General features: G+C 36.4%; 1 protein-coding gene across 6 annotated transcripts in view; it reads right to left on the bottom strand.

Moving 5' to 3' along the window:
* Positions 1–24,001, bottom strand: part of ZMYND8 (zinc finger MYND-type containing 8) — an 82,917-nt gene that overhangs the window by 51,519 nt on the left and 7,397 nt on the right. For all 6 annotated transcript variants that reach the window (XR_011328652.1, XR_011328653.1, XM_069806023.1 and 3 more), the window contains exon 3: positions 9,719–9,952. Coding sequence is in view for 4 of the 6 variants with exons in the window: in XM_069806023.1 (XP_069662124.1) it covers positions 9,719–9,732 (14 nt within the window). In the remaining 2 variants the exon portion in view is untranslated. The remainder of the gene's footprint in view (positions 1–9,718; positions 9,953–24,001) is intronic.

Raw genomic sequence — 24,001 nt, 5'->3', positions numbered from 1 at the left:
GTTTGCCAGAGTGCATTGACCAAAACATGTAGAGAAACAATCCAGGTACACATGTATGCTGCATGTTACCAATTAAAAAGGTAACATTTTCATACTAATGACAGTCTTGTAACATGTATCAAAGATTATGTCACTGTATGTATAAATTGTATGTCACAGACAAAGAGGAATTCTGTTCCCTGTAGCTCCTAATCTAAGGCCTCTATAAACTGTGTGGACAGATGCCTGCTAACATTTAAACACTCACCAGCATCAGTGAACAAATTAGCTGAAGTAACGTATTTAGCAACACAGGACAGCTTGCAAAATTAGACGGTAAAATGCAATTTTAAAAACTATTAAATAAATAATTCCAAGGATTTTGAAACTAGACTATATAACAGCAAACTGAATAATTATAATTTACTGGCAATACAATTCCACCAATCATTAACTATAATAAAGAGTAAACAGAACAGAGTTGTTACTAGTATTCAGTCTTACATAGACAGTTTTAATTTACTCCAGGCAGGATTAAATGATTAAGTAGATGACAAACTATATCTGACTTGCTGATATTCTACTTTCTTATAGTGATGCCATTCAAGAAAATAACTCAATGAATATGGCTAGTTAAGTCAGTTTGGGCAAGGAAGGTGGAAGGGAGAGGAAAAAAGAACTATAATGAATATTGAGTTACACACCAGTTCTGGAGATCTATCGTAGATGAAAGATAAAAGAAAACATATGATGTTGAAGCAAGCCTAAATTCAAAATGATAGACAAATGAGGTTATGGTGCCTGAAGCAGGTATCACAGTTGTCTATTAAAACCACCAGAGGACAACAGCCAAGTGGGATGTCGATCTTTTCTTCTGTAGTGAAAATTTACTGTCTAGTCTGTTAATGTAAGTTGTTGCTGACACCAGTTTACATTGATATGGTAGCAGACTGTGAACTACTGCTGCTATGGAGTGGACTGAGAGTTCATTCAGCCATCCCAGCTCTAGAGACAGCTATTTCTACCAGAGAAGCCAAGAGGACAGCTAGAGGTCTTTGCTTTAGCCACTGTGGTTAAATCTGCCTGAGAAGCTAATCAGAGCTCGGAAACAATACTGAAGACTTGGTTACATTTATATCAGAGAAACTTCAGCTTGACAAACAGTTTATATTAGCAGGAGTTTTGTTACTGGTTAAAACAGCTTCATAAACAAAGTAAGCCTTACCAGCAGAAAGACTTTTTAGTCTGGTATTTGCCAAAACTACTTTAATCAACTATCAGCTACCAGGGGGTTGGGTTGCAATTCCTTTCACACTTCTGAACAGGACAGTTATGTCAGCAAAATTTTAAATACAGATTAACTGAGCTCAGTGTATGGAAGACCCATAGCTGAGAAGATCCATGAACTCCAAAAATCATTTGCTTTACTTGTCATTTGTATATAGCAATAATTTACAGATTAAGCTCTTTAAAGTCATAAAACACTTAAGAGAAGTCCTATTCTGCCAGCATCCAATCTCCCAGCTCGTAGACTACACTGTTAATTTCAGTAGCAAGGAAAGGCATCCATGTGACCAGACTTACGGTAAATGTGTAGCACAGTTGACCGTAGCACAACCCTTTTCAGATTTATTTTGCACAGGCAGATTAAATGCATAACATAGTTGACCGTACTACAATGCTCACCCGTTTACTATGCATGGACAGATCAATTATACTGCACATTTGTTACACCTGAGGGCCTCCAGCAAAGAGGAGCTGGCAGTGTGTTGCAGACACCAAAACATTTCATGCACCACTTGTCTCTGCCCATTCTCTTTCCTAAGCAATGGGAAGGGATGGGCTCATGGGATGGGTTCATTGTTCTCTTCCAATGTTGCATTGTTTTTTTCTTCCCCTCCCCCCTTATAAAATCCTATTTCAATATCACCAAACTGTAACAAAACCCATATTTTTAAAACATCATGTATATATGATTAATAATGCACACATGTAAATATGTAATAATACACACTAATTCTGTCAAGAGTGAAGTAATTTGGTCATACGTGTTACCTAGTTTTAAAATATAGATCCAGTTTCAGCCACAGACTAGGACATACAAGTCCTTACGAGACTCAGGTTGAAGTCCTGAGATCATTTTACACAGGTTGTTACTAAAAGGCATGGTTTCCCCAATCCCTAACTTGATGTTCCAGAAATCATGTTCATATCAACTGAATCAGTTCTGTGATCTAGCTCCCTGTGCAGCTGGATGTGCAAAAAAAAGAGGAAATGGGAGTGTAACACATGTGGGGAAGGAGGGAAGGAGGTAATATCCTTTAAACAGCAGTTCACGTTTAAGTTACAGTAAAGCTACCATAACATTCCAGACTCATCCAAATCTATCAGGTGTATTTTGTTCAAAGCACAACCTCAGGGGACATGATACAACAAGAAAGATACAGTAGTTGCTACAAATCACTATTAAAAAACACAGAGTTGTGCATGAATCCTGGCTGAGAAATGGGTGTGACACACCAGTACAGCAACACAGTAGCAGGAACTGTTCCTACATCCCTGACCCAAGTAGCAGGGGAAGTTAAGAGAGCTGACTGAAGATGCTCTGCACCTGTGGGCCAAAATCTAGCACTGCAGGGGTGTTACAGGGAAGGATTCCTACATACTGGTTTCAGCATGAGGTTTCTTCAGCTCTAAATCTGTCTCTCCCATTCTAATGAGCTTAATTTAGGAAATTCAGCCAGTTTGCTCCATCACCTTTTTGAGTGTTCTTTCAATAGATCTATAGAGACAAGAAAAACATTCTTCATAAGCAGTTCCAAGATGAACAAAGTATCTTGACTTGACACATCTCTGATACATCACATAAAAGATGCCTGAAGACAGCTTTCCCAAAGATTTGAAGTGTAAATGAACAGTAAAAAATGCATTCACCACTTGAAACAAAGGTTCAATTTTCTTAGCAATGGAGGTGTATATATCCTATACACACATATGCCCACTGTGTATCACCCAAAACTAAAACAAAATTCAGCAATTATCTACTATACTATGAAAACTGAGCCTTAGAGGAACAGATTGCATTTCCATATTCGCTACTATAATTAATCTCGTTCAATCTTTTAAGGGCACAAACATTTAAGTATGTAAGAAAATCACTGAGATTGTTCTGAAAAAAATCAAAATGTTGGGGGGGAACAGTTAAATAAGTGTATTAGACACAGCTATAAAAGATACTTAAAATTCACAGCTCTTCAGAAGCATCTCCCATTGTTTTATTTGCTGTAATGTATTACAATTTGTACAACATGACATTGTTTGAATGGTGGCCGTGATGACTGTAGTGGTAATCTTTAAGACTCAAGTTTGTAAACACATGCTAGCAATTCACAGCAAGTTTACAGTAACTTTTCTAAAGCTGACAGATCTTTTCACCTTTGTACCTTCCATCAACATAAGCAATAGTCTGAAAATGCTTTATGAAGCACAGACTTCCAAACACAGAAATTGCATTAGCAAAGGATTTTAAATTAAATAATTCAAGAAAAACAGGTTCTTAATGATAGGTACCTTACTATTACCCACAACAAAATAAAAAGAAAATTAAAACCAGCAGCAAAATAAACAAGCGTCTAGTTCTATGGAAACAATAACTGTGTGATCAAGTAGACTATTCTAGAGAGTTTTATTTTGAGAATTCATTTTTGCAGGGCTTAGAGCTGTTATTTCAGATAGCATGCATTACTATCATGCATGTGTACTACAAATGTGATGCTCTGAGGTTGCGGATCAGAAATGATACTGGTATATACTCAGTTAGGTACCTGAATGAATACAATAAATACCTTATGTCATTCTGAAAGCTACTCTTGTTTCCTCATTGAGAAGAATGAACAGAGGAACATATTTTAAGAACACAACTGAAATTTAAGCTTTGCTAGTTTCACTGTCAATTGACTAGAACACCAATTAATCATTTAAACTTCCCTACTCATATTGACCAAACTTACAAAAAAAAAAAAAAAAAAGAAGAAGAAACTGTTTTCTAAAATGTTAAACCAATTTGTTTCATACAAATTGTTTTAACATGTCTGAATAAGGGGAGAAGGGATGAAAGTTATTCCTTTGGGGATAGTTGGGGACAGAAAGAAAAAAAAATAAGGATTGCAAACATACAAGGTTTATTGATACTTAGGTAAAAATGCAAAAAGAACTTAGCTGCCTGATTTTTAAATATGTTCTCTGTCAAACTGAAGAGAGGGTGGAGTTTTTTTATATGAAATTCAGTTTTTCAAATTTCAGACCAGTAAATAAAATACTGACTTTTCTGTTTAGGAAAATCATTCCTGTACTAGTAGTAGTACTTACCTGAAAAAATGTACATATACAAAAATATTTAAAGTTCCTCTAACCTACATTAACTACAAAGAGCAATTAAAAGTTGCAGATGAACTACTGCACCTTGACATTTAACCAAGAAAAACTGACAGATATGGAAAACCACTCAAAACAGCTAATGCCCACATACACAATCCAGATCTACATTAGGGAATAAACACATTAATTTAAAATCAAGAACTATACATTTATGGAATTCATTTTTCCTTTTAATTAATAGAAAACAAAACAAAAAAAACTGATTTAAGACTATAAGCACTAAAACTGAATTTCATCCTTAAGATAACTCCTGTCTCTCCTATATCACATCTGTGAGTAGCAATTCTAAATAATGATTTCAAAAAACTGCATTCAATAAAAATTTGAAAAAAATATTTGCATGCCATTGCTGAATAAATAGCAGCTTTGTATAAGCACTCACCTATAACAGTCTCTTACTCATCGGTAGCTATGCTATTTATGCAGGATTCTTAAAATGGCGTCTGACAGCACTGCACTGCCTCATTCCTGTACTGTAGCTAAAATGGTAGCAGTTTATTCAATAACAGTATCTCCTGTTTAAACAGCAGTGCCATATTCGAAGCAAGCATCTAAATATCATAAATGGTAAAGTATGATAAAAGAACACCTGACATACAAATGTTTAACTAAAAAGGCACAAGATAGGGGGTTCTGTGAAGTCACAGGTTACTAAGGAAATCACTCAATTTTAGATTCACTCTCCAGTTTGAGCACCTCATATTTTATGTTTCCTTTTGCAGAACTCCCTGCAAAATGCTCAATATGTATTAAGGAATTAACATACACAAAATGCTTGTTCAGATATCTACATACAGCAATGTTTAAGCTAGTTACCTCTGATAACAAGCAAAGTAAATATATACATATTTAATTTAAAGAACATTTAGGTTCTTTTTAAAACCTTATTCTTATTCAGTATGCTTTCAAAATAGCTCCACAAAAGAGAAAATCAGGGTAGGGAGGGCGATCCTTTGTGTCATACTGTCTTCTTTAAGACTATAAACTACAGAGCTGAGGCCCAAGCAAGGCAACCAGAATAGCTATAGATTTCAGATGCTAAAAACATACTTTGAGAACAATCATGTTTGAAAGTAAAGGTTTATACTGGTTAAATTAGGGATGTTAACATCCTGCTACAGCATGGTTTTAATCTCACAGTATGAAACACAGATGCTATGACAATTGGTAATAAAGGGTTAACATAAGAATGACAGACAACTGCTATCAAATAAATAAAACTCAGTTCCTATGTAGCTATTTCTAAATTAGACTTTAACTCATGAATACAAGACATGTTTATTAATAAATATATTTTAAATACTTTTAAAACACAATTTAAAGGGCCAAGCTTGATGGCCTACTATGATGGTTTTCAGTCTCTGGTTTGCAGATTCCTCAAAGCCAGGGTACTACTACTAAGGGGTTTGCAGACAATAACTAAGTAAATCAAACCTAGTCCAACAGGTTTAAATTCACTATAATGGGATTCACGTGCCCATGGGAAAAATATTCGGGATCCACAAGTAACAAAACTTGAAAACTGTTGTCTGCTACATTCTACATGGGAAAAGATTATGTTCAACTTCCAAGATATTTGGGATATTCAAATTAATACCCTGAATTCCAGACAAAGAAGAAGAGCGCTTTTACTGAGATTTATCACCCTTTAACCAATTATGCTCTAGTGGCACCATTCCTACAGAAGACTGACCATGACCTATCACTTTTCAGCTACTGGATCTACATGGCCAATACACTTGAAAACAAAGCAAAAAAAAAAACCCCCCCAAAACCAAACAAAAAACCCCAAGCAAAAGTGATATCACAAAACGGAAGACAGCTCAGGAAGACAAGCCAATCGAAGTTTGTGGATACTGATATAAAGGGCTAAATTTGTAACGTAATCTTCCTATTTATGATTTTTGAGCATGAAGTTCTTTTTATTACATGCTTCCTTAGAAGCAATGTAGGTTTTCCCCTACATTTCAGTACTCCTGCCTGATGTGAGGGGGGAAACATCACGTTTGGCGTGGTTTATACTCTGCATTTTTTTCATTCTCAGTATGTTAAGTAGTGTCATTTGTTTAAAGAAATCACTCAGTTTTTCCCTAGCACTATTTAGCTTCCAACTAAAACAGTTTGCCTGCAAAGAATGAAAAAGGCATGTAGCTTTTAAAAAGCTACTGTTTTCAACATAATTTATAATCCAGATCACTCCTTTGTTTTTCCCCCACTGCATTCTTTGCCCAGCTAATTACAAAAGTAACTGGATGTTGGCACTAAATAATAATGGCTAATCATATTCATCCTGGGCAATTCCAATTACTCTTTAGTAGCCAGAAATCTTAAAGTGCAATTATACGATTAACTGCTATTTACATTAGAATAATGGCCATTTGCTACAAGCTGAATAAACCTCAGCTACATTGCTTCATACATGTCCTGTCTAATTGTGATATTAACAAGATCCAGTCCTGTAAAATCTTGGGTAGAAAGAATACATGCTTCTTCCCCACGTCTATCACTTAAACAAAACCCCACATTCCATCTGTCCTGAACAGTAGAAAAAACGGCACAGAGTGCTTCTTATTATGCAATCTATGAAAGTGAGTGATAACATCATACCTTGACAAAGCACCAAAAATATATGAAATTCTTCAGCTTGGCTGAATTTGCTTTACTTAGATGGAACAAAGATGGTAGAAATTTCCAGAAGGCCTTTCTCAGTCTTGCCACTGCAATTGTCAATCTTTAACCTACTCTCTGTTTCTATTGGCTCAAGTACTCCATGGAGCAGCGCGATTGGGCTGATCTGTAAAACAACACTGCTGTCTCTACCTTGCCTCAGACATCTTGCTGCAATGCAGACATTTATTTTTTGTGAACTATAAAAGAATTACATTTGAATGATTAAAAATAGTGAACTTTAACAGACTCACGATGCTATGTTTCATTACATGCACAAGGGCAGCTTATACAAATATGCCTCACTGTCAGCAGTGTGTCTGGAGGTGCAGATTTGAAACAGATCCTAGTTTAACAAAACCTGTGGGAGCCATTTTAATACAAGCTTTCTGATTGCAGATCACTTACTCCTGCTTCCTCATATTAAACAAATATTATGTTGTGCACTATTTAAGACTGAAAGTAAACTGCTAATGTGTATAAACTACTGCTAGGAAAATTACGTCCAAATGTAATTTCTGTTTTTAGGAGCTGAAGAACAGAAACCAGAATAACTTCTTAGCTGCGTTAGCACTTTTATGTATGCTGAAAAATGCATTAAAATTGCATACAAAAATGCTCTCACATGAAACTCAGTGGTACAACCCAGCAGTGTTTCAGGTTGCAAACTGAACTAGACATTCTTACAATCTAATCCTTGGGGGGGGGGGGGGGGGGGGGGGGAAGCTGTTAAGCAAAGTGAGATATTCAAAGAAAGATACTCATACTGGCAAACAAGTAACCAGAGGTAAATTGCTGTTATAGAATGTTATCAAATACATGGCAACCCTCTACAAAAGTTAGCATGTAACTGTGCCTCAGTGCAGTTATTTGCAAAGCTAGCTCAGGTCTAAGTTCTTTCCTAAAGTCATTAATGTGTGTGGACTGTTAAAGCAAGTGCAAAAATTATACTAAAAGCACAAAAGAGCATCCTTCTGCTTTTGTAACAATACTAGTGATCACTGAAAAACAGCTTGTTAAAAAAAGCATGTAAGTGCTACAATTAAAATCTTACTAAAGGGCACAAAATGTTCTAAATTAGTTATAAATCAAGCAAGTTTGTCTGAGATTATACTTTGTATAGTATCAGAAACATATGCTCATTAAGCATTATTTACTTTACTTCATAAGGTCACTTCATTGCTGAGTACTAGCACTTTCATCACACCTCAAAAGCCTAAGGAACAACAAAAATGTGCTTTACCGTACAAACATGGTAATTAATGATCTATGAACAAACAACAAGTAGAATATTTTTCACTGGCCTGAGGTAAAAAGCAAGTATAAGCTTCAAACTTTAGAGACAAATTATCAAAAAAATAGTGCATTCAAATTGTAACAGTTTACATGTACAAGTCCCTTAAAATGGATGCTACGCAAATCTGATTTTTTATATGACTAACCACTAACATTACTTCATCTGCTGGACTAACTGACCCAGTAAAAACAAAATGTTTGGAAAACTATTAAAAATGTTCAGAGAGTAGCATGCTGCTTACTTACCAACTGTTCAAGCACCCATCTCATTTTTCCAGTTAAGAAGATACAACAGGCTGGCAGATTTGGGAATTGATCAAAAAGGAATTTCTTGAAATAATTACGTAGCATTAAACCAAAAGTTGTTTGTTTTTTTTTAAAAAAAAAAAAGGAAAAAAACCAAGAACGAACAACATGTACTACTGTCATGAACCACACATGATTTTATATCCTCTGGAGTCCACAACACAGAACTGTGGCTGATACAGTGTAAAACAAAAAGGCATAGATATAAGGTACATTAATTTATTTGAACTATGTAAAAGGAGAAAGCTAACAGTTCAAAAACATTTTCCATAAAGAATAAGATTTGTAAACAGATGTACTGCTGCATTTTATTGAGCAGCAACCCATTTCCAAAATCTGCAGCATAAAAACTCCCTTTTAAAGGAACAAAATATTAACCATACATTGTCCCTCAGAAAGACAAACACGTTGTATTAATTACTCCTGCAAGAAAAAAGGTTCAATAATCATTTTAAATTAAGATAAGCTGCATAAAAAACATGATGCAACAGCACACCACCACCTAGGCCCAATATCTACAATCTGCCATTAGCACTTTTTGCTGATGTCCAGGTTTTTAAAAATCCCATATTTTCTCAGAGATAACTTATCTTAGCTATTCCATTCACTGTTTAGAAAGGTAAACTTGCCTGTTCTTCTGTCTGCCATTATCCCTGCTTGACTCCCTGTAGGGCAGTTAAATGCATCTGCTCCCTAGCTTCCATTTTCTCTTCAGCAGGCATGTGACACAACAGACAATAGTGCTGGCAAACTGCTCAGAGAGAGAAAGCTTCTTTGGAATACCAGGATCTTGATAAACTCTAAAAACACCATCCTCCTGTGAAGAAGTAGGTATGCCAAGGTTTTGCCAGTCTGCAAAATAAAGCTGTGGCTAATGGCTACTAACCATGTGACCCAAGAAAGCAAATTTAAACAGTTCCAACTTAATAAAGTGCTGTGGTGTGAGTTTTGCACAACAAATCACAGAGAATCACACTCTCAACCCACAACTCATAGGTCTTAGAGAAAAAAAAATGTAAAAAGTAAGGCTTACCTCTGTGGATGCATTGTTAACACAGTGTTATGTCAATACTTATAAAACATGGAGGACAGGCTCTCAGTACTCAGGCAGAAAGGGCTTGGCACTTCAGCTTGATGATCTGTCTTCCTAATAAAAGCTAATCCCGGATTGGCTACTTCGGTAAATCTGAATGTAAAGCTTCAGGGGATTGGCTGAAACACTTCCTGAGCGATTATCTTTGTGCAGCTCTGGCAAGCAGGAGCCATCCTGTGCATAGAGAAGACAGGCTAAGCTAGGCCCGTTTCAGCAAAAGAAACTTGAAAAGAAACCCCAAATGTGCACTCCCCGTATAAAATACACAGATTTTCAAGCAGAGGGAAGTGTTCGCAAACCGCCTGCCTGAGCAAATGTATCTCAACATGCCATTACTGAAGGCATTTGGCTATTTTAAACCTGAAGGAGGAAGAGTTCACCCGGGTCACAAAAGCTGCTCTTTATAAACAAAAAGCTAAATTCACTTTGCTGGTGTTCTGCAACGTGTTGCACGGAGAGAGCAAGGCCACAGAAAGAGAGCAAAACATACCAAAAGTGAGCATGCACAGGAGGGACTGAAATTAGTAACTGAAGATTCAGAGAGAATTCTCCTATTCCAGAATTTAAATATATTAACACCTACCGTAGCAACCAAATACCGACAGTGTGATTTCTTTAGGTGCTATGATAAGCCGAGCCTTACATAGGAAAAAACTTAATGTCTCATTTCCACAAAAAACATCATACAATTGAAATTGCATTATCACAGAGGGTTGCTGCCATTCAGTGCATGCCCTCCCTGTTTATAAAAACGCTGCAGAGCACAACCAAAAATATCAGTATCACACCAGATACTGAACTCTCCACCCCCCCCCTCCCCCGGCCCCCACCTTTCGGCCTGCTCAGGCTGTCTGTTACACAAAAATCTGACTTCCGTATTAGCCGGCTGCAGCTGCAGTTTCCTGTCTATTAACCCTGTAGGACTTGGTACTTTTTAAGCTACAATACAGGCCCTAAAATGATGTAGATTTCTCTACGTGGCAAGTTATCTGTCTGCTTTCACAAAAACATTAACATAGCTTTTCAGACGTTTTTGCTTTACCCCTTATCTTCCACTAAAATTCTGCAAATGAAACAAAATGAGAAAGCGGCATGTAAGCAACCAGTTTGATCTTGGGCCAATTCCTAAGCATTTGATTCAAAAATGTGATTCAGTTCCCTTTCCTAATGCAGTGAAAGTGGGAGGATTTATCGCTATGTCAGGAAGGAAGAAAGTCTTAACCCCAGATGAGGATTTTAAAGGTCAAATCTTTAGAAAGGCCCCAACAAGCTTTTACATTTTTGTTCAAGATTTTGCATCTGTATTAGGTAGCACGACATTATCATTCTATAGCCATCAACAAATTAGATGAAAAGGCGATTCTGAAGGATATTGCATATTATCGAAGGATTATTTATTAAAAAAAAGGAGTTGTAGAGGGAGAGGTTTAAGATTAAAACAATAATTATTAAATAATGAGCTAAAATAACTGAAGCAAAATAAACATTCTTGTAATACAGCATGCAAGATCTAGGATTGTGCAAAACAGATTATAGAAAACCCTCTCCCATAAATCAAGGCCAGCTGCAAACAGAATATGCATTTTGCTGTACATTTACTCGAGTGCTAACAGTCTCAGAAGCAATCACCACAAATAAAACTAATGCCCTCCCTTAGCTCCAACCAGCAGCTTTCATGATATAACTACTTTACCACACAAACCTCTTTGCTTGAGAGCCGACATGACGCATAACTATGTAACTCAGTAAAATTAATAATCCTACTCTGCATTGTCCCATACTGCATTCAGATTATTTCTTGAGGTATCATTGTCACAGGAAAACTGCCAAACCATCCTATCACTGTGCTTACATTTTTTCTGTTCTTGCGTGTTAGGCTGCAACAGCGGATTAACAGCCCAGAGTATAAATTCTCATCTCATAAGTAATTCTGGAGTCCCTGCTGGAAGCATTTTCCCTTTTTAGCTTTGGCAATGTTTTTCAGGGCAGGGAGCAGGAAGGCTCGTGGATTACACTGGCAGTTTGTTCTGTTTTAGGAATGTAGCAGAAACTAGAGAGGGTGCTGCTATAAAGGGAATCATACAGCCCACTACGGCAGCAAGAACACCCTGGAAATGCATGACATTCAAGTGCATACTTGCATCAGTTTTAACAGTTCAAACTATTCAATATAGGTTTCTTTTTAATTGCATACCTAAAGGCCTATGCCACTCAGAGATATCACCACCCAACACAGAAACATCCAAATTTTGATTCCTCTAAGCAGTAAACGTGAGGATTGTCAGCCATTAACATTTATGCTCATTGATTGACTGCTCTACTCTAATATTAGTCTATTTAAAAAAAAAAAAAATCCTAATCCCTATGAAGTACAGCAAGGGAGCAAAACTAAATACACTGAATATGTCAATGCTTTGTGCAAACCAAGACCCGACTCTGCGAATGCAGTAATGCTGATGGTGACTGGGAACACTGCCAGACTGACACACTTGGACCTATCAGAGAGGATCAGCATGCAGCAGATGGACAGAAGCAGAAGCAGCCTTAGAAAAGGCCTAAGGTCCTATCCTTTTGATTCAAGGAAATGGTGGCCCAAATGCAATAGAAAAATTTACAAACCTTCAGTCACTAGCAAGAACAAAACCCTAGAAACTATATCAGACAGAATACAGCATCTGTGTTCAGCCACTAGGCTACTCTGCTAAAATAGACAAAAGAATTCTGTCAGGAATCAGAAAGGGAAAGCTTGAAATATCTTTCTCCTTATTTCCTTGTCCATACACATATTTTGCAACAGGAGGTACAAGTCTCATGTAACGACACACAGGTACATCTGGAAAATTCAGATTTTGTCTGTTAAGTCACAATGATTGCATGTCCTACTGCAGCTTGACCAATTCTTATAAATAGGAGTGGTGAATTTATTGGAGGGGGAAGGGAAAGAACGGTAAAGAAAACAAAGAAGAGAGACAGGGGAAGCTAAAAGCTTTGTTAAAGCAGAAGCAGGGCGGGGAGATTAGATTAGCTAATGTTTGTCCTTTTCAGTGCTTTGGAGATATTGAAGGGAAAACAGAGCTGTGAGGCAGGGGAAAAAAAAAAGGCTAAAGAGAGAAACCAAAGGAAAGATGGAAAGCACAAATTCAGTCAAAAGGAAATTAAAAGACAGCAGTGTTAGAAGTGCAACAGACTATATTTAGAGTTCTTTGCAAAGAACTCTGCCCACTGTGCAGAATCTCCAGAAAGCATGCATATCAAGCCCCACAGTGTTGTAAGGGACTATACTACTTAATATATACTGAAAGCCTCAAAATTAAAAAAATACCAGTAAGGAAGAGATTTGTCTGTCTGACAGAAACAGGGGGGTTGATATGTAGCCCTATAGGGGATGAATCATCACTGACAGAGAGGAAACAGTAGGTGATGGACAAAAGATGGAGCTTTAAAAATAACATTTTGAACAGGTACACAAAAGGAAAGGGGGAATGTCATATTTTCCAAGGAGGAGGATGATAATGATAATGATGATGATGATAATAATAATAAAACCCAAACCCCCAAACAAACAAAAAAAGGGGAAAGAAGTTGCATTAAGGGCTTGTAGCTTGGTCCTGGATTTCCAAGTCATTGACTGACAACCCTAATTTCTAGAATAACAACATGAACCATTGTAATTCAGTGTCTTTCCTTTTAAGAGGTTTTTCCACCTTCTCCCCTTTACCCTGAATCTGCCAAAGCATCAGTAACTGCTTAAAGACCAGAAGATAAGACTGCCATCTGATACAGAAGGCACCAATAAATGTCTATAAGGGCAGTTCCCAAATTTTTAAAAGTAGCCTGGATGCTAAAATTAGTGACCTGCCTAAGAAGGTTGGTAATTTTGTAAATTATCAGAAACTACTGGAGAATATGTTTTTGCCAAATAGGTAGCTGATTTGCCCATAAGCTTAAAAGGCCTTGTGGCCAGATGCATGCATGCATTTGTCCTGGGTAATATTTTTGAATACTTTTTGTTTACGTTACTTGTTCTGGATCACAATGGTCACTCATTGTTTGCAGATTAAAAAGCTGATTTTGTTTGTAATATACACTGAATATCTGGTGCATTATGAAAGTTTCTGTTGACAGCCATTTTTAGTATGCTGTGCAACTGCCTCATGTACATTTCCTTCTAAAGGAAATCTCCATTCCTGTTCAATCATCTGCCAAAAATACCTGGGGAAAAAAAAGGAAAAAAAAGCACCCTTGAGACCTTTCCTTTAGCAGCTGTAGCTTTTTAAAAGAGGTGCTATAGCCTATGTTATCCAAAGGCATAAGCCCATATATTTCATCCCTTTGATGCCCAGTTTGAACCAGTCTCTCCAAAATTTAATAGCTGAGAGCTGGGCTGTTGCATATCCTGTATAAAACAGAATTTTCATTATTATATATTTAAATTATATGCTCTATATTAAAAGCCTAACAGATATATTTTTTTTCATATTTCATATGCAGCCCAATATTTTTTCAGTTACCTGGAAAGCAGCTGTGAGACATATGCAAATATACTGCATGTCAGACCTGAAGCATGTCCACCATGCAATTGAACTGCATGTGTAGCAAGTGGATTTATCATGCCTACACTGTGATAACATGGTAATTAGTCCAACTCACTGCACATGCAAGATCTGTGTCTATGGGAATGTAGACACCCTGCATGAAAACTAGGTACAAAATCCTGAAAGAAGTTTGTGTTTCACCAAAGGATTCTAATGCTTAAGCGAGAGACATCCTGCATATAGCACTTATTCTGACATTAAGGTCCTTCCCAAGAAAACAGAAGAAATTCACTACTCTTGGGGAAGAATTATTTAGGACCAGGTCTGGATAATGCTAAACTCTAGTCGTATTACTATAGTTTCTTTTTCTCTTCAGATTTTTTCACATTCAGGAATCACTTGGTTAGCAGTAATGATACGACTTTTTTTGTTGTTTCGGGATTTTTTTTTCTGATAAAAGCTGATTATCTCACAGAAGGCTCCACCAGCTAAAGCTCATACCAAATATGTAAAGTGATGGATTTACAAAAATACTGTTATTACAGTGATTTTCTCCTGTCTCCTAGGCTTCTATCTTATCACAACCCATAGAAGATTTAGACTATATCACTCTCACTTTTAATCTCTTTCCTGCACCTTCACACACTAAATTTGCAGTTTGGCTTCAGTTTTAAGGGTCTGCATATTCACACCTTTCTCCTTCCTATCTGCTGTTCCAATTGCTATATTCATCTCATTTTTGTGATTTGCCTCTCACCAGCAAAAAGTCCTTCTTTCTTTTTCCACCACAAATGTGCAGTACAATCACTTTCATGAAGGCTTAACCCATAGTTTCACCAACTTTTTTTTTTTTTTTTTTTTTGATCAGGCATACTAGGTTAAGCACCTCACCATTCCTTCCAGCCACAGCAGTCAGCTCAGTCACACTTCTAGCAGAACTGTCTGTGTGGTTACATGGAGAAAGGATCAGTGAATCCAATATTTACTGTGTTAACTTTAACCTGGGAAAAGCACCAATTCACAATAGTTCACAACACTGCTGCCGTAACAATTGTAGTGGCATGACTGAGAAAGCAACAGTGAGCAGCTCGAGATAATTTAAACAATCACTACCACCACTAAGAAATTTTTCTGAAACCACGTGATCAAGCACTGCATCCATATTTCCACCAGAATTTGTGTTATTAACTATGTTTTCTTCATGCCCAAATGACACTGTAGATCTGTCCTTGTCTCTTCAACCTTATGAAAGGGCGGGATAAAGAAAGCCTTCGAAATATAATCATGTCTCTGAAAAGAAACACGTTTTCCAGCTGTGGCTTTGTCTTCTGAAGCCAGGGGAAACACTTGCCCATAATTAGCACACATTTCACTCTCATTAACATCTGCATAAACTGTTGAATTCATTTTAGCATCTTTACAGATTATTATTTTTCATGCACTATTGGCCTTACAGATCATGTTTACTAAGCCCTCCTAATCAGGTCACATAAATGAGGACACTCCTGACCTAATGCCACTGTAAAGTTTTTTCCAAAAGGGAGGAGGCTTACTTTAAAGAAATCTATACCTGCATCAAAAACCATAATTCTGAAAGGGCAGAAGAAGTCATGCTGTATTTATTCTACTTGCCAATAACATAATAAAATCCAAGTGTGTGTTAATTAGGTACACAAATAAGTCTTAATTATGTGACTAGTCTGCAAGCTTTTTTATTAAATGAACTTCAATACTTTTTTTTAAAGCCACAATAACCTTGTATGACATTGGAGTGGACAGATGTCAGCGTTTAGGGGATTCAAAAGTGAAGATGTATGCAACATTTCAACAACATAAGGAGCAACAGAACAAAAGTATAGGGGAAATAAATACATTTCTGCGTTGAAGCTACTATAGGTCCAAAAAGAACTCAAGCACAATTGTCAATCTACCCTTTTATAAAGCATTATTCTGACTTCTTGTATAAGAGTCTTTCTTAATCCTGGCTTTTAAAGATATGTTGGAATGTAACATTCCAGGCACTAGAATGCATACTGAAAACAAGCTGTGATGTTACTCTGCATTTTAGAGTGTCATTAGTAATTCAGGAAATACCAAGGTATTTCGCAGAAGAGGAAAAAGAATTCTGCAAATATTTCTTAAGCAACTCTATGCAACATCCATTCACAGGTAGAGGATAAAATTAGTACTGCAACCCTTATTTTACTGTCTTTCAATCTCTCAGCAGTATTTCTCTTAAAATCATTCAGATTCCAGTCCTGCAATTTGCACATTTTTAATCTCTTCTGTGCATTCAGATAACTGCTTGTTCTTTCAAGGGATATGAGAAAGTTTTGGGAAAACAACCAATCCTGGTCATTAGCACAATACAAATATTTTAACACAGCATTAAAACACGATTCAGGAAAAAAAAAAAAAGATTTCCGAGTTGTTGTAATTCTGATGTACAGAGCATTTTTCTTCATCTTTATATGATGGCAGAAAAATACTTAAAATACAAAAGGAAAAACTATACCACAATTCTAACTTTAGGATGCAAATCAATAAAATTTTATGACCCAAATAAAGCCTGACAAAAGAGATGCTTGCAACTCACCCCACCAAAATAATCTAATGTGGATACAGATTATCAACTCCTTGACCACTATTGCAGTATCATGCTTGTAAACCTGACATAAACACTAATTCAGAAAGATGAAGAATATGCTTTCTGAAGTGCAAATTTTTCAAACCAGAGACACTGCCCATATGTTTTGGGTCCAGCACCTAAATAAGGCCTTAGAATTTAATTAAACAAGACGGTTAAGTTTTCTATTGTCCTGGTTGCAGCTGGGATAGAGTTAATTTTCTTTCTAGTAGCTGGTATAGTGTTATGTTTTGGATTTAGTATGAGAATAATGTTGATAACACTGAAGTTTTCAGTTGTTGCTAAGTATACTAAGTCAAGGATTTTTCAGCTTCTCATGCCCAGCCAGCAAGAAGGCTGGTGGGGTGGATTTGGCCTGGGAGGTGTGGATTGCTGCTCAGGGACTAACTGGGCATTGTTTGGCAAGTGGTGAACAATTGCATTGTGCATCACTTGTTTTGTATATTCTTATTATTGTTGTTATTATTATTATATTGCTATTATTATTTTCATCCTTTCTGTTCTATTAAATTGTTCTTATCTCAAACCACGAGTTTTAAATTTTTTTTTCTGATTCTGTCCCCCATCCCACTGGGTGGAGGGGAAGGGAGCAAGCAGCTGTGTGGTTCTTAGTTGCTGGATGGGGTTAAACCACGACATTTGTAAAACTTTATCGCCACTGAAAGGGGTACTATTATTACCAATCCCATTCCCAGCTACATATTCCCACTCCTTCCATTGCACTGGATTTATTATTTGTAGAACCCTGCAGCGAGCCAGTTCCGATTTTCTCAACTAGCAGAAAACTAGATGCAATGGTGGGGTTAGACTCTGCAGCCACAAATAGTGGAGGAAGGGATATTACTCCTTTCAACAGCTAGATCAGTTCAAACTGTCTGCACATCCCGCTTTTTCCCAAAGTCACTGCTACAAAAATAAAATTACATACAAATATTGACCAGTTCTCTGGACCTTCTATGTTTTGACTTCTCAGTACTTCTCACTCATCTACAGTGTTCTGGGTAAGATTTGGGTAAGAGCAAAATGAAACTTTTAGCACTTGAATAGTTCTTTTTTTCTCTGTGAGAATCTATACTAAAACCAAACCAAAACCATAAAATACAAAACCCTCAGTATTTTTGCAGCAAATGCTTGTGTTTGTTTACATGTGTCTGCAATTGTTTAGGAAAACTTAGATCTTGATGGATGGATAGTATAGAATAACACCAATATTACAAACTGCACCCCAAAAATGATATTGACATTTTTTCTGACAGCCCAAAAAAGAACAAAGGGACTGTATGATGAACAAATACTATGCTCTCTTTTTAAGAACTGAGCAGCATGGCTGTATGAGGAAGGGCTATCAGCAGAAAACTTGAAATGCAGCTGTCTGTATAATTTAAAAATATAAAAAACTAGTCCTATGTAACTCATGTATAATAATTTAAAATTCTCTTTAACATTGCTTCTATTTCGAAGATTTGTAAAGCAAATGCTGTAACAGGCAATTTCTAAATAGCAATTTCTTTGAAAGGTAAGGTTGTCATTCCTGCTTGTTCTTAGTGGTTTTTTTTTTTAATTGAAAGTCATCTACATAAATTTTTACATGATTTTGTTCTTCATGTTAAAATATGATGAAAGTTTACATAATTGTCCAACATTTAAATATTTCTATTTTGTATAGTTTTTATAAGCACTTGAAAACAATGTAAATTCTTTAAGGGAAAAACAAGTTCTAGTGCAGAACAACCAGTCTTTCCTGTAACTAATTTCAAACCTGCAAGCTGTTCTGCATTTGTTGTCAAAGGACAGTTTTTTAAGATTGGACCCCTGGACTAAACATCTCTGTAGCTTTGTATATAGTGTATCTTAACTGTTCTTCACCTGCTTTTGCATGTAATCTATTGATATGGGATCCTGATCTTGATTTGGATGTTTCTACATGATAGATATTTAAAAATAAACTTCTTTATACATACATAATAAGGACATTTTCCCCAGACACTTAGTGAAGAATTTAAAAAATTATCCATTTCTACTCACTCAGATACATTCCAATAAAATACCTCTATTACATCAAATGACCAAAAGCTGTTTTCCTTACTTTTTGTGTGGAAAGGAGTGGTAATAATTTCACAGATTTGGCTGTTCTTTTCTTTACATAGTTCGCTAACTTTGGTAGAAGTGTAGCATCCCCTAGCGTTCATTTTTTTATGTTATTACACTGGAAAAAAATGCCGGCAAATAATCACTCATACCTAGCAAATGCTATCCAAAACTGTTTTTGCCATAGGATTCAATATTCATTTTCACATCGAGATTTTAGCAGAGAGACGTCACTGACCTGCCTGATAACCGTAAGAAAGCCTGAGGATGAAGTTTTCCTCAAAGGACATAAATATATCTCACTGTAGCAGCCTGAGGAGAAGCAATCAAAGAGTGTGTTTAAACCCATATACTGGTTAGTGTCAACACCAAGACTATGGATAAGCCATCCTATACTGACCTGCATGGTTCTCATATCAGCAGTCACCATTCTGCGCCTCCAGAAGAACCCTAGCCAGCAGTGTTTGATCCTTTCTTAGTGAGGTAACCATGGAACAATCTGTCCTACACTTTGATGGAAAAGAAGAGCTCACATACCTCTTATTATGCTAGGGCACAGTCTTCCTCTACCCACATCAAATGCTCATGTGTAAATTTAATTCTAGGAAGACAAACAAGCAAATGCAAAGCATTTGAAGTAATTGCCAAATCTCAGTCCAGACATGTTTTTGCCATATAAGTTGCAGTTAAATATCTAGTACTATGTAAACAAATCTTAGTAAACATGGATAAAAAGACAAAGGCTAGAAGCAAACTGGTTCTTGAATGGTGCAGCAGCAGACAGAAAATATTGAGGCAATTGGGACTCCTCTACTAGAATGCATAAAGCAACCACCACCAGGGGACACTCACATAACCCCCATAATTATACATTCAAAAGAGCTCAACATACCCATGACAACAATTTCTGGAGAAAAGGAAGGCATATGCGCCCTCAAAACAGACCTCTAATTTCATCACAAATTATGACTAGATTTCTTCAAAGTTCTGTCAACACTGGATGACATTCAGAATTAGTAGGCTTGCACAAAGCACATGTGATTTTTTGAGCTATGATATGTCAGATTTAAATGCAGTTTTGCTACAAAGGTAACTAACAATCAGGCAGATGTGTCTGAGCTTTTGGATCTACATTTTTATTTACATTAAAAGTTAGCAGTTGCAACCAGAATGTAATTCATTCTGAACTGAATATATTCCCATATATGTTAGAAAATAGAAAAAAAATTATTTCTCTCAAAGGGTATGACAATCACACTACTATAGTTTTAGAAGTTAATCAAAAAAGGACATAATGGCTTAGTTCAGAGTATCTGTGTTCTCTGCACTAACCCAATAAACTTAGACATCTAATTTACCTAAAAATGCCATGCAGTGTGCCTTGAGCTTAGAAATGGGATAATTTCCAGTCACAAACATTTTTCTTTACCTCTGGCTGATTTTCTTGACATCTTTTTTACAGTTGGGTTTTTTTCCCTGGCGGTGGGAGGAAGCCACCTCACCTTGATAACATTGAGCATATAAACAAAATATAAAATTGATCCTCCTCTGGATGGCATGATGACACTGTTTTGTCAGCTAAACTGACAGAAAAGAGCTGTACTACAAACAGTTTTAATCAGCCTTTCTAAGCAGAAAGATGTAGTGCTTTAGAAATAAACTTTTCCACCTGTCAGCAGCATTAGAGAGCTGCTCAGTTTTGAAATTAAAAAGCCGAAGGACATTATTTAGTCCCATTCCCCCAAAATCTTCCTATGTCAACAGAATAATTCAGACAACTACAGAGATATCTAGCAATACTGTAGATGTCCTAGGATATCCCATGTGGCCTCTAGCTTCTACTCCCCAAGGCCAAAAGTCTCTCGTAAGTCCCATGTCATATGTGTCAGCCCCACAAAGATATCTCAGCTCCCAGAGAGCACTTAAAATTATAATAGATGCCTGTATTTAGGAAGTTAAATCCCCCACCCTTTGAAAAATTCTTGGACAATATGACATAGTTGGGGTGCTGGTTAATAGCTACCTGGAACATTGAGGAATCAAGGCTTTCACTCACTCTGAAGAGATGCTATGCTTTTATCACACAGGCTATAAAGAACAGTCAGAATTAATATATCCAGGCAGACAGACAAAAATTTACAGAATTCATTACTATCTCACCTGGCTTAAACTACCACAGCTGGTTTGTGAATTTCTATACAACACTACTTCTTACAGAGAGATGTCTTTATTGATGACTATTTAATCTCATTAATGAAATAGTTTTATGTGTTTACCATATAACAGGAAAGAACAATAATTTTCAGAACAAACTAATCTTATGAACATAAGTAAAGGAAGAAAGGAAGACAAAGCAGATGCAGAGCATTTCTCCATGACTAAAACCCTTATAAAATTCCTTACAAAATTCTAACATATACACAGTGGAAGTCACAATAAACACATCTTATATGATACTCCACTAATCAATACATTTAAAATATATATGTCACTAAATCACAGAAGCATAAAATGAAGTCACTTAGCAGTACATACAATAATTTCTCCTCTTGTGATCCCAAGCATGCATCTTACATTATTCCAGCCACTAAAATACTATAGGCTACATCTTTCACTGTTTTGTACATGCACACTATCAGGAAACATTTCTTCCCAACATTAATACCTCACTGGCTGTTTGACAGAGTAAGCAATTAAGCTGAGAGAAGCTAATTTGGTAATAGATTTTGGACAAAAAAAGAAAGCAACAGAACAGAAATAAGGCTAAGTTTACACTGTTCAGTCTTGCTCTCTGATATTGTTACAGTGGAAAGAGGTCTGGTTTTGGACAGAAAAGTGAAGAACATAGATTTTTTTGGTATTTTTTCCATATTTGCTTTTGTGGGTTTAGGTTATACAAGTTATATTTATAACAACATGAAATCTCTATAGTTTCTACTTAGTAATTTTCAATTTTTCTTTAATGCTTAATTGGTGTAATCATTGCACAGAAGAGAGATGATGCTATTATTTACGGAGAGTAAGAACAGGTGCTTATACAGAATATAATATTGGTCAACAGCTGTGATGAATATTCGCTGTTATAGGATAAAAGCTTACAAGGAAAAAAAAAAAAAGAAGAAAATAAGGAAAAAAAAAAGTTCCTGAAAGAAGGATTTCAGGGTTTCTGTGCATCTGGCACTTAGCTGTTATTATTATCTGTGCTGCCCAGGCTCGATTGGCAAATTGCATTTGTGTGATCTCAGCCTCACAGTTTGCAGTAGTCTCACATAAACTTTCAATTTGTAATACAAATAGTAGTAAATCATGACAATAAATCCAGGGTTAAAAAAAATTCTCCTCTCAATTCCCTTCTAGAGTTTGTGTCTTATTGTACTTTTAGGAGTCATAAAGGTCAACAATGGATTAAATTTTTTTTTATTGTTTTATCCCATTTTAGGAGACTTGCTGCTAGGTGATTCCACATCTAAGCAATACCGGTATAATATGTTGACACACTGCTACAGAGACACTAGCTCAGCAAATTTCCAGGAAAGTATAATGTATATTTACAAATATTGACTTAGGTAAAACGATCCTTAGAATGCTAAAAAAATTAAGGGAGTTTATCACCCCAGATAAAAGATAAAGAAACATCAATTTTAAAAAAAAAGGTTTATTTTCAGTTTCAATTATTTCTAATCATTAGTTTTTCCTTGACAGACTACTTAACGTATTAATGCATGAATTAAATATTAGTCTTTGCATTGCATGATCATCTATTTAAATGTCACTTTAATAGCTTATTACATAAAACCGTAGAGTGAAATCCAGGCCCTATTATCTCCAGTGAGTCTAGAGTTTCACCCAGGACATTAATCTGTTTTTTCAATGCATGGAAATTATAGTATTTCAAGGACAATAAAATCTTTTCTAGGCAAATTAAAAATTATTAATCTATCTAAGCCCTTCTTGTGTCTATTGACTAAGTTGTGAACAACAACAGTTAATAGAAATGTTAAGTTGACAGAAATATTGAAGGGAACTGGAAGGGTTTTTCCAACTGCAGCCTCGTATTTCATTTTTCTTTAGTCTGTTTTCTTGTATTACTGTTACTACTTTGCAGCTATCAATACCTTGGTTTTTATATAAAACACTTTATAAAAGCATTGCTCTGTCCATTTAATAAATGGTTAAAACATGGAAGGGAGAAATTACTTCCCCCCCTGTAAATTGCAAGGTGAATTCAGCATTATGACCTAAGTGATCAGCTTGGAATATAACAGAAGGGAACACTGGGTTGAAGAAAAGGATGTGCATTCTTTCTTCTTTTTGAGTGCAAACATCCAAAAGGCTCTGGAAATTGTCCAGTGTTTCTTCAGCTGATTTCTGCTTTCATGATTCCTTGGTGAATCATAATATGCAGGAAAAAGGCTTTAAAAACCAAGCCTTTTCACTCCTTGGTTAAACTACATGCTACCTTCAAGCCAACATAAAAAAGTTAAGATAATATCAGTTATTAAAAGTTAATGGGCTGTCGTGGTTTAACCCCAGCCAGCAACTAAGCACCACGCAGCTGCTCACTCACTCCCCCCGCCCCCAGTGGGACTGGGGAGAGAATCGGGGGAAAAAAAGTAAAACTCACAGGTTTTGATAAGAACAGTTTACCATAATAGAAAGAGAGAAACTAATAATGATAGTAATAACAATACTAAAATGATAATACTAATAATGAAAGGATTGGAATATACAAAACAAGTGATGCACAATGCAATTGCTCACCACTCGCTGACAGATGCCCAGTCAGTCCCCGAGCAGAGATCCCCCCCACAGGCCAACTCCCCCTAGTTTCTATACTGGGCAGGATGTCACATGGTGTGGAATATCCTTTTGGCCAGTTTGGGTCAGGTGCCCTGGCTGTGTCCCCTCCCAACTTCTTGTGCCCCTCCAGCCTTCTTGTCGGCTGGGCATGAG

This window comes from Haliaeetus albicilla, chromosome 2 (genome assembly GCF_947461875.1).
Source record: "Haliaeetus albicilla chromosome 2, bHalAlb1.1, whole genome shotgun sequence".
Classification (NCBI taxonomy): domain Eukaryota; kingdom Metazoa; phylum Chordata; class Aves; order Accipitriformes; family Accipitridae; genus Haliaeetus; species Haliaeetus albicilla.
This window is presented reverse-complemented; position numbering and strand designations above follow the sequence as displayed.